We start from the raw sequence: 14133 nt of genomic DNA, 5'->3' as shown, positions 1-14133 counted from the left end.
CAAAATAATATTAGTCAAGTATAATGATGTTATGTCTGGTAATACGGATAAATAGGGAAAACAGAGCTCACGAAATGACGATTGCCTGACAAAAAAAAAAATTTTTGTACCACTTTTATGGATATATGCTTAATTCCCGACATAGACAAGTCTATAAAGAAGATTCTCTAAAAATTTCAAGTAAATCGGACAAGTTTTGGGTTTAAGCATGTGTCGGTATACCTACATATACATATCTCCGAATATAATTTAAATCTCGAAAAATAGTTTTGTAGACATATAATAAGGAAGCGAAGCAAATGGGTCTGCTAGTGAACGAGGGCAAGACGAAATTTCTCCTCGCGACTAGGCTTCAACTTCACTCTTGACATATCTTCGAAATCGTAGATAATTTCGTCTATCTTGGATCCAGCGTGAACACCAATAATAATCTGTGTGAAACGTATCGGAGCACGACCCACAGTACAAAAACTCGCATATGAGGTGTACAATTCTTACACGCTGTCCACTATGGATTATTAAATAAACGGCTATTATTATTCTGACAGTTTAATTGCTTGTTTTGACGCGTAAACTGAGCTTTCTCACGGGTATAAATACGCAGTGGAATCCCATTTCTGAATCAAAAGCTTATTGTTATCGAAATTTCCACTTTATCACAGACGCGAAATGACTATTAAACACATCAAACCTACTGCATCCTTTGCTAAGCTCGTGAAGACGGTTCGCTTTATTTCCAGCTTGGTCGGCGCAGATGTCTCCACGGAGAATTATCAAGTCAACATCATCACCATTATTGTGATAGTCTGCATTATCATTTACTTCATCTTCACCGCAACCACAGTGGCCAGTGTCTTTTCGGAGAATTGGACATATCTACTCGAGGCATCATGTATGGTGGGCAGCGTATTGCAAGGCATCACTAAACTCATTTCGGGCATCAGCCGCACCAATGAAGTCTCCGGCATGCGCTTAGAATTGGAAGAACTTTATCGTGTATATGAGTCCAAAGGAGAGTCATATTGTAAGGTAATGAATGCGTGTTGCGACCGCGTGTGGCAGCTCATAAAAATGGTAGGACTTATTTACGGCGCGGCGATTGTTGGAAATCTACTGCTTACAAGCTTTATGGTGTTCTTTGCAAATCAGAAAATATATATTATGCACTTCTTCATACCCGGCGTGGACGTTGAGACGTCTTTCGGTTATCTATTGACAACAGCTTTGCATTCGCTATGTTTTCTAGCTGGCGCTTTTGGCCTCTTCGGCGGTGATTTGTTTTTCCTTATTTATCTGGGGCAACCCGAGTTATTTCGCGACATTTTGATATTGAAAGTGCACGAGCTTAACGAAGCGGCCGCCCAAAAGAACAATAAAACTGAAAGCCTATTAATTAGTATCATTGAATGGCATCAATACTACACGGAGTAAGACTGATTTCAGTATCTGCAGAATCTCAATACACTTCTTATATTGTATAATTTTTGCAATTGCAGTTACAATGAACGTTGTAATGAGTTATTCTATTACATAATCACTATGCAAATTCTGACGTCGGGCGTCTCAATCGTCTTCACTATGTACATTATACTAATGGGAGACTGGCCGGGTGCGTATTTGTACATTTTAATAGCATTAAGTGGCCTCTACCTGTACTGCATTATTGGCACGAATATACAAACGTGTGTAAGTAACCAAAACAAGGCCAATAAAACATCTGGAATATTAATCAAAGTTTATTTTATTTATTGTTTTTTTTTTATTTTTTATTTAAAGAACGAGACATTCTTTGAGGAACTGTACAACATAAATTGGTACGAATTGGATGTGAAAGGGCGCAAAATGATGATACTAGTTTTAATGAAATCACAAAATCCAAGCGAGATCAAAATTGGAGGCGTCTTGCCACTCTCCGTTCAAACTGCACTTCAAGTAACTCTGGTTCCTAGACCTCCAAACGCAAATATTTTTTTACGATTTATTTAATTTCAGATAACAAAAACAATTTACGGCATTTTCACTATGATGTTGGGATTTTTGGATGAAGAACAGTGAAGATCGCAATCTCGACAAAATATTCAATCAAAATAAGTACAATTGTACAACAAGATGTATTCAGAAATATTCACGAGTARACTACACTTTATTTGAATTAGTAGTGCTGTCTTAAAAAAATAAAATTTATTTACGAATTTTTCTTTTCAAATCTTACCGTTTTATGATACATTTCTGCTTATCTTTAATACGACTAAGTGGGATAATGACATACGTTTTTCATTGGAAAGTTGATAAATGTGAACCAGCAATACTTTCATGCTTTCAAAAGTATTGCCTACATATCGGCGCGCAGTGACTCATACATGAAGTTTAGATTTGATTTGAAGTTTTAATGTCGGAAATAACCACATTTTGAATTTTTAATTCAACGGAGGTTAACTAAATTGTGTTGCCTCAAATGAAACTTCAAAACATTCATCTTAATGATTATTTAATAAAGAAAAATGATGTATGTATCATAAAGAATTTTTTTAACTTCGACCGATCAGTTGGAATGGTAGCTATATGCAACAGTGGTCCGACCAGAACAATTTGTTCGGAGATTATACCGTTTTTTGGGCAATGCGCCATTTGGTGATGATATCATGTCAAATAAAAAAGTTTTCTATACAAGAACTTCTATCAGTTTGTTTGACGGCTATATCCTATAGTTTTCCAATATCGGAGGTGCTAACAAAGAAGTAGCTTCTTATGAAGGAAACAGCGTGTGCAAAATTTCAGATCGATATCAAATCGGCAAGTTCGTATCTTGAATAGTTTCTTGAAAGACAGCTTTATAAAGAGCGGCCACTCGCAGGTATAAATCTGATAGTTGAAACTTTAGACGCAATTTTTTCGAAACAACATCATAACTCATCGAGAAATTCACTTTTTTATCTAAAAAAAACTACACTAATAACTTCTAAACAGCACTTTTTGAATCAAGCGCCCCCTGGTGGCGCCATCTCTATATGACGACTAGTGCATTAGAATCTGCTATTTCTATCGATTGTCCAGTGAGACAACATTTTATTGATTGGAAGTAAAGATATTGCGTTGTAAGTGTCAGTATGTTTGTGTTATCGGTGCGAAAATGAGCTTCAAGCAAAGAGCCAACATTAAATTTTGTTTTAAAATTGGTAAAACCTTTATGACGATCAACATGTGGGCCAATCAAAAACCGTGATCACCGCAAAATCCATCGAGATTGTGCGTAAATTCATCAAAAATCAGCATTGAAATTTATGGAAATGGTATTGAACATCTCCAGAACATCGATTTATCGCATTAGGAAAGGTGTATGCACAGTTTGTTCCGCACAAATTGACTGACGACCAAAAATTGCTCAGAATCGATCGACGCTTGTGACCGATTATTTACCGAAAATCACATTTTAACCATTAAACACTTCCCGTATTCACCTGATATGGCACCGTGCGACTTCTTCCTTTCGGAAAAATGCATTTGCTCATGAAATGAAAGCGTTATGCAGACGTAGTAGTGAGTTGGACTGGTATAGCCCCTTAATATACTCTGCTCAGGGTATACAAATAAAATATGAAATATACAATGTAGAATATTTATTTAAGTGTGAAGCGCTACAGAGCAATTTAACACATATGTCAATACTAATTAAGCGTGTGCATTTACTTGAGATTAGAACTTTTGCACCCTACTGAATTATTAGCGGAGTTGCTGAGTATACGAGTATGAAAAATATGCTACTCAAAATATTTTTATTGGTTCTCTTCCAAAAAGCGGAGCATCATGGTAAATATACCATAAATCGTTTTGGTAATCTGAAAATAAGCAATACAATATTATTTTTTTATCAATCAAACCCATTTAATACGCTTGGAAAACATAGGAACTCATTATAACCTGAAGCGCAGTTTGTACGGAGAGTGGTAAGAAACCGCCGACTTTAATCTCACTTGGATTTTGTGCCTTCATTAAAATGGGTATTATCATCTTTTGGTTTTTCACCGCTAAATCGTAAAAATTTATATTCCAAAGCTCATCGCAAAATGAGGTATTCTGCGGAAAATATAAGAAAAATTGATAAATTCGAATAATACTAGTAATTTTACAAGACTTTGGATCAATCGCTTACGCATGTTTGAATTTTCGTGCCCATTATGCAGTATAGATAGAGACCGCCAAAGGCGATTAGAATATATAGATACGCTCCAGGCCAGTCACCCAGTAGAATAATATAGAGCGTGCATATAATTGAGATGCCCGATGTGACGATTTGCATGCTGTTTATATAATAAAAGATACGATTACAACGCAGATTATAGCTGAAAAAATTTAAAAAAATTAGATTGGGAAAGTTCATAAAGTGACACAACACCCACTCCGTATAGTATTGATGCCATTCAATAATATCGATCAGCAGCCGTTCAGCGGTACTGCTATTTTCAGCAGCAGCCTCATTTAGCGACTTCACTTTCAACACCAACAAATCAAGAAACAACATCGGCTGCCCTAAGAAGAGTAAAAAGAATAGATCGCCGGCGAAAAGACCGAAAGCGCCAAAAAGAAAGCACATAGTATGCAGGGTCAATGTCATCAGATAACCCACTTGCGTGTCGACATCAATGCCAGGTATCATGAAATGCATTAAAAATACTTTTTCGTTAGATGCAAATATCAAAACGACGGTAATCAATATTATGCCCCCGCCTGCAACAAAATACACTTGTCCCACCATTTTTATGACTTGCCACACACGTTCACAAGATTTATTTAGCGCCTCGGCGTAGTCGTCGCCCTTCACTTCATATTCACGATACAGATTTTCCAACTCTATGCGAATGCCACAGATTTCTTTGGCGAAAGCAAACGCCGAAATGAGTTTAGTGATTCCCTGCAACACACTGCCCACCATACAGGACGCTTCCAGCAAGTAGGTCCAGTTTTCCGAAAAGACACTGGCCACTGTGGTGCCGGTAAAGATGAAGTAAGCCACAATGCAGATTATTAAAGTAATGGTGATAATATTGACGCGATAATTCTCATCGGCGACATCAGCACCGACCAAGCGAGAAATTAAATGGAAAAACTTTATAATCTTCCCAAACGATTCGGTTGGGCGCACTTTTTTAGTAGTCATTTCGCTTTGCGTAGAAAAAGCTTTACAACGGTACGTCGCTTTGTAGCTGAGAAAACTAATCACCCATACAAAGAATTGCGTTACCTGTATTTATACTCGTCTGGTTGCAATGTGTGCTTGGACATCAAAACAAGCAATTAAACTGTCACAGCCACTAATTGGCACAGTAGTCCTGTTTGTCAGCTGAGACTAAAGAACTCTCTAGAAATCATACATGCCATATTTACAGGGAAAAAATTAGGTTTACGGGTCTTTTGACCGCATTTCATTTCAACTTCTTTTCAAAGGGTACCTCGCAAAGAACATCATTTTTTGTATACGAAAACTAGTGGAAATATGACTGGTAGAAGGGAATATTCGATGCAATTATATTAAAAACCTCCCCACACGGTTGTGGAGAATACAATGTAATTTACGAGAATATTTCGACTAAAGCCGTCGGCTTTAAAAGTATAGTAAATTGAAGTCGTGCCTTTAGACTGTGTTTTTATTTTTAGCAGGATAGTGTGTGTTTACCCGAAATATTCAAAAATCACTCAACATTCGCTCTTTTGAAAGTCAAACTCTTTAATTGAGTTCTGTTTCTCACCCTTATAGTTTTTCGTGGAATCTTACTGTTTTTTTCATTTGTAATCTCATGTACATATATTTCTCATATGTAAATACAGCAACAATAAGAAGTCTAAAAATACTCTCTTAAAATATTTTATTCTTAAATATTTAGTGATAAAACAAACTTCTTCAAACTTATTCCAGGGTATCAAACTCTAAATCACAAATTTCTATTATCCTCTAATCAAAATTTTCTAAAATCGAAATTTTTCCATCATTTTTTTTTCTTCAACATATTTTTAACTCAGCCATTAATAAAGTATTACCATTTATTCCCATTAGTCCTTATATTAAATATGTGAATTCCCACAATGTGACGAAATGATTGGCAAAATAAAATCATTAATATTAATCGTCAAAATTTTCCACTTAACAATTTGAAAGTAAATGTATGTGAGTGGATTGCGGAAAACTTGAGTATTTCAAGTGATTTTACTACGAAATATTAGATAAGCCAACCAATGAATGCAACCCCCAATTTTAATATCCGGGCGCTTGTCAATCACTCGTCTGAAGATGCTGATGAATTGCGTGAATATATGTACATATGTTTGTAGACATGCGAACTGCTTACTATTTGTATAAATTCGATTTTCTTGGAATTGTTGTTGTCACAACTAAATGAATTCATTTAAAGCCATAATTGAGAAGCATTGAGGAACATTGAATAGTAATAATTTAACAACTTTGATTTCACCAAGCGATTAAAATTTGATATAAATAAATGAGGCTCGCTAAACATACATACTGATACATACTGATTACAAGCGCGACTGCCTATCAGCTTGAAGTTAATTACCAAACAAAATATATAATATATATACTCAGAACCTAACCTGTGCTCAGAACGCAGCGCAAAGCAAGTCTATATGAATTTAAATTCAAAAAATATGCATATATATAATGTGTAGGAAAGTACATCAAAATCAGCACTTGCTTTAAACAAGCAAACCTTTTTATACGCCCCATCGCGTATGGCGTCCACACAGTCTAGTTTCAGGCGCTTACCCAGGCAGGTGGAAAATTGCGTGTTAATTGCTTATATTTTCACCAAATTCTTAACATTTACATAGTGTTTGCACTGAATCGATCGACCCAATTCGCTCACCCCTCATTTCATGTACTTTGTACTTCCGTTCTAATTTTGTGAATATTTTCTTCATTTTCATGTTTAGATTATCGTGTGCAGATTATTGTATCCATTTTAGTTATAATAAATTGGCAATTTTGTACAATATTAGAAATAAGCTCAATATAGGAAGAAAATTCTTAAAATTATAACATAATTCAATTGTTAAGAAATATATGCTACATTTAAAATACTTGTTGGCCGAAATTATTTTGACCTTCAAAATATCCGCTCTCCATGATATTATATTTTATTTAGGGTTTTCACAGGTCTCATAAAGTTATAAATTATAACGATTCGAAAACATAACGTTCAGAATTATAAATGTGTAATATCATTTTTGTATGAAATCCAGCAACAATTTTTCTAAACAAGTGTAAAAATGTATGATTTTACGATGCTTTACGATGGGTTATATTTAAAAATATTCCCAGATCTTGGCTGCAAAATAATGTTCATGAAAAACACTCTACTTATCATTAATAAAGAGGACAAAGAGTTAACATTTCATAAGAAAGCAGGTAGTGAGAAAAAAATGCTTCAAGGAAACCTCATGGATTGTTACCACAGATTGTCTCCCCGTGGAATATGACTCAAGCCATTGCAGGAAAGTTAGTTTTATATCCTACAAACTTGTTGAATAAATATTATTGGTTTGTCCACGTCACGACAATTTACAGCCAACAGAAATAATTATCTACAAGCAACAACTGGCAACTCTGTTCACAGTATGAAGCACAATATGTTGGTACTAAATTTGAATGAATCCAGTGGCTTTAAGTACTATTCGAACGCAACAAATAATAATTTACGATAAATTTATAAAACTAGCAAAAAATCATTCCGCAATTACGCCAATTATCAGCTCCTTATAAATGAGTTGGTCAATTTCTAAAAATTGCCTTCAAATCAGTTCTGACTGCACATAAACACAGACGCCATATTGCTGGACGTTTGTATGTAGGCGAGTTTTTCAAAATCTACAATTAAAAGTTTATTAAGAGGCTTGCCGGGCACTCTAATGTGTTTTGTCTGAATGCACATACAAGCATATGTATATTTACTTTATGGCTATAGATGTGGGCAGATTGTTTGAACAAATATACAGTCACAAATAGTAGTTCAACAAATTATGAATACGAGTATATTATATTTGTGTGCATGCAAAACAAAGAAGTTCTTTTATTTACCAAAAATATTTTCAAACAAAATTACGAATTCAATCGCACTTAATTGTAACTGTTTCCGCGAAAAATTAAAAATAAAAATAAATAATTACCAAATTTCCTATTTTCCTGCATTGGGGAAGTTAATTATGAAGAATATTTATATGCAAACAGACAAAAAAAAATATTTAAAAAATTAAAAAATTAAAATTTTATTTAAAAATAGTCCAGAATATTCTTCGGGCAATTATATTTAGCAATTTATTTGGTGACGTCAGCTGATTTTTATTTTTGAAAAATGGTACAAATTCTTAGAAAGCTATTTCGGTTTTAAACAAAAAATAGCAAATTCATTCAAGTTCAACGGAAGCTTTGTCTGAATAAAATTTTAAGAAAACACCAAAGAAACAGATGCTAGAACCAAGGAGGTGAGAAATTTTTGCTTCAAATATTTAAGGTGTTCCAAAAATTAGATATTCGTGTATTTAACAAATAAATTCGCGAAGGCATAGAGTATTAGAATTCGATAATTGTTTGCACAAAAATAAATAAAAGGATTTTGATTTTAATATGTAAAAATTATATTTTTGTTGCTTTTCTTTTATTATTATTATTTTTTTTTTTGGAATTTGTAGCAATTTCTTAAATAAGTCCTGCTTGTAAGCATTAGTAAATTATTTCAATATACCAAAATTTTTTTATCAGTAAAATCTTCTGCTGATATTTTTCAGTCTGTCTCTCTCTTCAGCCAGAAAAAAGTATAATGTCTAATCGGTTCAATTCTAATTCATTCACAAGAAATTAAAAGTCATGTGTGTTGAAATACATTAACATTGAGAGAGGTAGTGCGTACCACACTCCCATTATAATTATGCAAATAAAACTCAAACAATTTTTTTAAATGCAATCAAGTAACGCACAATCGCTTGAATTTGAATGCATTACACTTGAGTGCGGCATGTTCACAATGGCAATGTGCAATTGAAAAAAATATATTACGCCATTTTAGGGCTTCAGGCGTAGTCAGTATTTGCATCGAGTTCGTTTGTGTTGGTTCGAAAGGGTCGTGTCAAAGTTTATATTCTATTTTATTAAGGTGCCAATTGCCATCATCGGCCCCGCAGCGCTCAAGCACCGTCTAACACACGTTCAATAAAGCACCAACAGGTAAATCATTAAAACAGATTTGCACCGATTTGCAGCGAATACATCATGTACACAATTGTAGCCTACTTAAGGGCACTTCAAACAAGAATACAAGTCAGCACTTGTAATATGCGGCCCAGCAGGGCTGAAAACGGAATGTTCTGGCAATAAATTTGGAATTTGCAAAAGTCATTCTAGCAGCGACAGTCAACCGGCGAGTTTAAAAAAATCTTCGGCTGTTCGTATCATTAGCATTAAAAAGAATTTAAATATGCCGTCATCAAAATATTACAGCAACATTTTATTATTAAATATGCACTCAAAAGATTTGAATTGAAATATAATTTTAATTGGTGGCTTTAAGAAACTTTTTCCTGCAGGCAAAGCTTATAGTGTTCGTGTGCTAAGCTTAAATGTCGAACGCCTGTGTTTAAAGCGAAAGCGTGCCATTTGCGGGCATTTTCCCTTTTCGCTTCTACTTTGTTAACTGCCTGCATGTTTTGTATTTTCGCCATTCTTGGTTGTTATAGGCGTCACCTTTGACACCTTTTGGAACGCGAACTGCTAAGTTCCACAAGCGGATTCACCTCTTTACTTGTCAATATGCACATATACATACAAACATATTCTAATTTACTGCATGTAATTAGCGCGTGCACTGAAGTGAGTACTCAAATGAGGTAACTGTAAAATGATTACCATATACATATATAGTGGATAATAGCTTCGAGACTTTGGAATTCCATTGATATAAATTGTAATGAATTTTAAGAAAGTTTGTACCTAAGCAACAAAGCAAGTGCATGTGCCTTCTGCAATTCTGACGATTTTTATGAAACATCTTTGGAGCCAAAAAGTGTGTCACAAATGCAACATTCTTAAAAAAGAATGACAAGTTGTCGAATGTATGAAAAATGTTAGAAAAGAAGGCAGGATTAACCTACTAAAAGAGTTTTCCCACATATCTTGGTAGTCGAAAAAGTCTTTTCGTATTTTGTTAATAGATGTTGCAGTCGTATATCTCCAGTGCTAGTTGGAAAAGTGAGATTTTAAGCTTCATGTAACTAAAAAAAATTTAATTCGGAGAAGTTGAAAAAATGTTACAGCTGTCCAAAAGTGGGCGAAAATATTGCAGAAATTCGCTGCTATATTTGGAAATTTTTGTATAAAAAGGTGAAGAATGCCACGCAAGCCACCGATGGAGTTTACGGAGACGGTGCTGTATCAGTTCGTTTAGCGCAACATTGGTTCGCTCGCTTCCGTTCTGGAAATTTCCATGTGAAAGATGCACCTAGCTCTGGTCGACTTATCGTTGAAAAAATCGATGAAATTGTGGAAAAAGAAGCTCAGTGTTTGGGATCACATGAACTGTCTGTGAAAAATTTAATGGACCGAATTAACATCTGCGTTTCTTTGCTGAAATCGAAAAAGATTATGGTCCAAACGAGGTGAAGCTCAACAAATTGGTCGCGAAGGCAGGATTGACGTCTCGAAAGGTTATGCTGAATATTTGGTGGGATAGGAAATGAATCATCTACTATGAGCTGCTCTAGTCTCGATATATTCTACATTTTATTGTCAACAATTGATGAGATTGAAGCAAGCAATCGAAAAAAACGGACAGAACTGATCGACAGAAAGGGCTTCGTTTTCCATCAGGACAACACACATCTTTGATGACTCGGCAAAAACTGGGAGAATTTAGCATTGAAGTTTTGATGCATCCACCATATAGGCCTGATTTTGTACCATCGAACTACCATATACCAATAATTTGAAATTGATTAGAATTACGAAAAGACTTTTTCGATTAGCTCTGTTAAGGAACAATTTATTGTTTTCAACCGCGGTGAAGGCCGAAGACACTGTAGCAGCGAATACTTTCTTAATAACAAGAAAAACAGGAAATAACCCATAAGACAAGTTTTCGATGACTTTGTGACCGCCACAGGACGCTTTGTGCCACTTAAACCCTTGTGTTCGTGGTAAAGCAGACTCCGCAAAATACGAAAAACTACTTTTAAGACGGTTTTAGAGACAGACTATCTCACTAAGTACCAGATGCTTTTGCATAAGCTCTTGAAGGCGTATATTTCGCTCAGTGTAAAATATACATAAATGTTTAAGTTGATTGACTTATTACATTTCTTGGTTTCACAAATCATGGGCGTGCACGCTTAACAATGCGCTTACAACATCGTCAATGAATTTTTAATTGTGAATAGCACTAGAGTTCTTATTTAAATGTCAATAGCGCGAGGTTATTCTGCTCCTCAACGCCAAGAGGCGCACTCATCTAACTAAACGAGCGCCATGGCGAACATAATCGAGAGTATATACGAGTTTCTAACAGCGCCAGGTGATCTATCCAGTAAGTAGTTGCTCATGCCAAAATCCATATCCACATAAATTACATAAGAAGAAGGATAACATTTTGAACTACTCTACAGCAGGCAACCGCTTTCTGCCCTACAATGGCGCCATGCTGCCATATCTGCTAATCACCGTTTTCTATGTGTTGTTCGTGTTCAAAATCGGGCCGTTCTTTATGAGAAAACGTCAGCCATACAACCTGAGGTCAGTGCTACGGTACTACAATATTGGACAAATCATTTACAATACCGTCATTTCATCCTTGGTGAGTATCCAAACACACTTAATGTGTCTCATTCTTATAGTCATGTTTGTTTGTATTTTAGGGTATTTACTTGTATTTGATAAAAGCTCCGTTGGCCCTCACTTGCATCACCATACTGCCCACCGGTCATCCGCTGAAGAATATTGAAGGACTCATGAGCGCCTTGTATGTGGTCAATAAATTCATCGATTACTTTGACACAATATTCTTTGTGCTGCGCAAGAGCTACAAGCAGGTCACATTTCTGCACGTTTATCACCACATCATGATATCATCTCTGAGTTTGATCTACATGCGGTATTCGGGCGGTGGTGGGCATGCGGTCACGGTTGGAATTTTGAATTCCTTTGTTCACGCGGTAATGTACGCGTATTATCTGGTGAGTGCGACGCATCCAGAAATGGAGAACTCGCTGTGGTGGAAGAAATATGTGACCAAGCTGCAGCTCATCCAATTCGTGGTATTATTCGTTCACCAAATGTGGCCCTTGGTGGTGCAAACGGATTGCGATTATCCAAAGTTCCTTTTGCTGTTATCATGTTCACAAGCTATCTTCATGATTTACCTATTCAGTAGCTTTTATATTAGAACGTACATTATAAGACCGAAGAAGGAAACCCGTATTACGCAGGAAGCTAAGACACAATAAATATAATTAATTATTTATTTAGTAATACAAATCCAGCTGATGTGAGCAAAATATTCGTTAAAATCTTTAAAAGTATGAAATGTGATGCCATGTTTGTAATATCTTTCAAAACAAAGAAGCATTAAGTGATTAAGAACGCTTCTGAATTTAGTTGGTACAAAAACAATTAAAACAACTTATATGGCTGTAGAAATGGAAGAATAAATCATTCAAAGTCTAAAATTAGATATTAAGGCAATAAGTATAGTTTTTTATTTATGTAGAGCGTTCTCTTGGGAGATTATGAGGGTATAAAAGTAAAAATCTATGGTCATCATCATCTACAGAATGCGAAATATACTATATTCCCTTTGTTATTTGACGATTATTTTGTGGATTTTTTAATTTGAGAAGAGGTTCTATTTGGCTATATATATAAATTTGTGCTTCGGCAAGACTTTGTCTACAAGTGGGTGCCCTAAGTATTTATATTATCTTTAATAGCAATTGAAATAACGTCTACGGACAGAAAGACCGTCCCTTACTCGTGAAGATACACACATCGAAGAGTAAAGGAGTTTAAGGAGTTTAAGATAACTCTAAACATCGCAATTGCGAAGGTTCTGTGCCAAAAGCTATGAACTATTGGTCTAATGATAAAGCCAAACTTCCAGGAAACCAAAAATTCTTTAATTTACGAGTTCTTCTTTTACTTGTGCAGAGTTAATACAATTTTCGAAACAAAAATGTGTGATATTCAGTATGAATAGTGCGCTTAGTTAAAACTTTATTCAAACCGAATAATAAAACAAGTAAGGAAAGACTAAGTTCGGGAGTCACCGAACATTTTATACTATCGCATGATAAAGTGATAATCGAGATTTCAGGYGTGGTTGTGAACCGATTTCATCCATATTTGGTACATCTCATCAGGGTGTTAAGAAAATATTATATACCGAATTTCATTGAAATCGGTAGAGTACTTCCTGAGATATGGTTTTCGGTCCATAAGTGGGCGACGCCACGCCCATTTTCAATTTTTAAAAAAAGCCTGGATGCAGCTGCCTGACATTTCTTCCKTAAAATTTAGTGTTTCTGACGTTTTTTGTTAGTGGGTTAACGAACTTTTAGTGATTTTCAACATAACCTTTGTATGGGAGATGGGCGTGGTTATTATCCGATTTCTTCCATTTTTGAACTGTATATGGAAATGCCTAAAAGAAACGACTATATACAGTTTGGTTGACATAGCTATAGTAGTTTTCGAGATATGTACAAAAAAGTTAGTAGGGGGCGGGCCACGCCCACTTTTCCAATAAAATTACGTCCAAATATGCCTTTCCCTAATGCGATCCTTCGAGCCAAATTTCATTTGAATATCTTTATTTATGGCTTAGTTATGATACTTTATAGGTTTTCGGTTTCCGCCATTTTGTGGGCGTGGCAGTAGACCGATTTCGCCCATCTTCGAACTTAACCTTCTTATGGAGCCAAGAAATACTTGTACCAAGCTTCATCATGATATCTCAATTTTTACTCAAGTTACAGCGTGCACGGACGGACGGACAGACAGACATCCGGATTTCAACTCTACTCATCACCCTGATCACTTTGGTATATATAAGCCTATAACTGACTCTTTTAGTTTTAGGACTTACA

The 14133-nt window shown here is 35.4% G+C and overlaps 3 protein-coding genes across 3 annotated transcripts; 2 read left to right on the top strand and 1 right to left on the bottom strand.

The window, feature by feature from the left end:
• The first annotated feature begins 669 nt into the window (after positions 1–669).
• Positions 670–2055, top strand: LOC108978127 (odorant receptor 67d-like). The gene is made up of 4 exons (XM_018948253.1): positions 670–1427; positions 1497–1686; positions 1777–1932; positions 1993–2055. Exons 1-4 carry the CDS (start codon positions 670–672, stop codon positions 2053–2055), a joined length of 1167 nt encoding a protein of 388 aa, XP_018803798.1.
• Positions 2056–3773: 1718 nt separating this feature from the next.
• On the bottom strand, positions 3774–5155 carry LOC108978113 (odorant receptor 67d-like). Its single transcript, XM_018948239.1, has 4 exons — positions 4398–5155; positions 4151–4340; positions 3919–4074; positions 3774–3836 (listed from the first exon to the last, which is right to left on the bottom strand). Exons 1-4 carry the CDS (start codon positions 5153–5155, stop codon positions 3774–3776), a joined length of 1167 nt encoding a protein of 388 aa, XP_018803784.1.
• A 6276-nt stretch (positions 5156–11431) lies between these two features.
• Positions 11432–12736, top strand: LOC108978122 (elongation of very long chain fatty acids protein 4-like). The gene is made up of 3 exons (XM_018948248.1): positions 11432–11579; positions 11659–11846; positions 11908–12736. The coding sequence occupies exons 1-3, from the start codon at positions 11522–11524 to the stop codon at positions 12493–12495; spliced, it is 834 nt and encodes a 277-aa protein (XP_018803793.1). The 5' UTR covers positions 11432–11521; the 3' UTR covers positions 12496–12736.
• The last annotated feature ends 1397 nt before the right edge of the window (positions 12737–14133 follow it).

This window comes from Bactrocera latifrons, unplaced genomic scaffold, assembly GCF_001853355.1.
Source record: "Bactrocera latifrons isolate USDA-ARS-PBARC rearing strain unplaced genomic scaffold, ASM185335v1 scaffold_118, whole genome shotgun sequence".
Lineage (NCBI taxonomy): Eukaryota > Metazoa > Arthropoda > Insecta > Diptera > Tephritidae > Bactrocera > Bactrocera latifrons.
The sequence above is the reverse complement of the archived record's forward strand: the minus strand, read 5'-3'. Positions and strand labels throughout refer to the sequence as shown.

Excerpts from the sequence above, each read along its gene's own strand:
- LOC108978113 (XM_018948239.1), bottom strand. The coding sequence starts at position 5,155 with ATGACTACTAAAAAAGTGCGCCCAACCGAATCGTTTGGGAAGATTATA. Across the intron at positions 4,341-4,397 it reads TGGCATCAATACTATACGGA|CTATAATCTGCGTTGTAATC; the intron begins GTGGGTGTTGTG and ends AAATTTTTTCAG. Across the intron at positions 3,837-3,918 it reads CCGTACAAACTGCGCTTCAG|ATTACCAAAACGATTTATGG; the intron begins GTTATAATGAGT and ends GCTTATTTTCAG.
- LOC108978122 (XM_018948248.1), top strand. The coding sequence starts at position 11,522 with ATGGCGAACATAATCGAGAGTATATACGAGTTTCTAACAGCGCCAGGT. Across the intron at positions 11,580-11,658 it reads AGCGCCAGGTGATCTATCCA|CAGGCAACCGCTTTCTGCCC; the intron begins GTAAGTAGTTGC and ends ACTACTCTACAG. Across the intron at positions 11,847-11,907 it reads ATACCGTCATTTCATCCTTG|GGTATTTACTTGTATTTGAT; the intron begins GTGAGTATCCAA and ends TTTGTATTTTAG.
- LOC108978127 (XM_018948253.1), top strand. The coding sequence starts at position 670 with ATGACTATTAAACACATCAAACCTACTGCATCCTTTGCTAAGCTCGTG. Across the intron at positions 1,428-1,496 it reads TGGCATCAATACTACACGGA|TTACAATGAACGTTGTAATG; the intron begins GTAAGACTGATT and ends TTGCAATTGCAG. Across the intron at positions 1,687-1,776 it reads GCACGAATATACAAACGTGT|AACGAGACATTCTTTGAGGA; the intron begins GTAAGTAACCAA and ends TTTTATTTAAAG.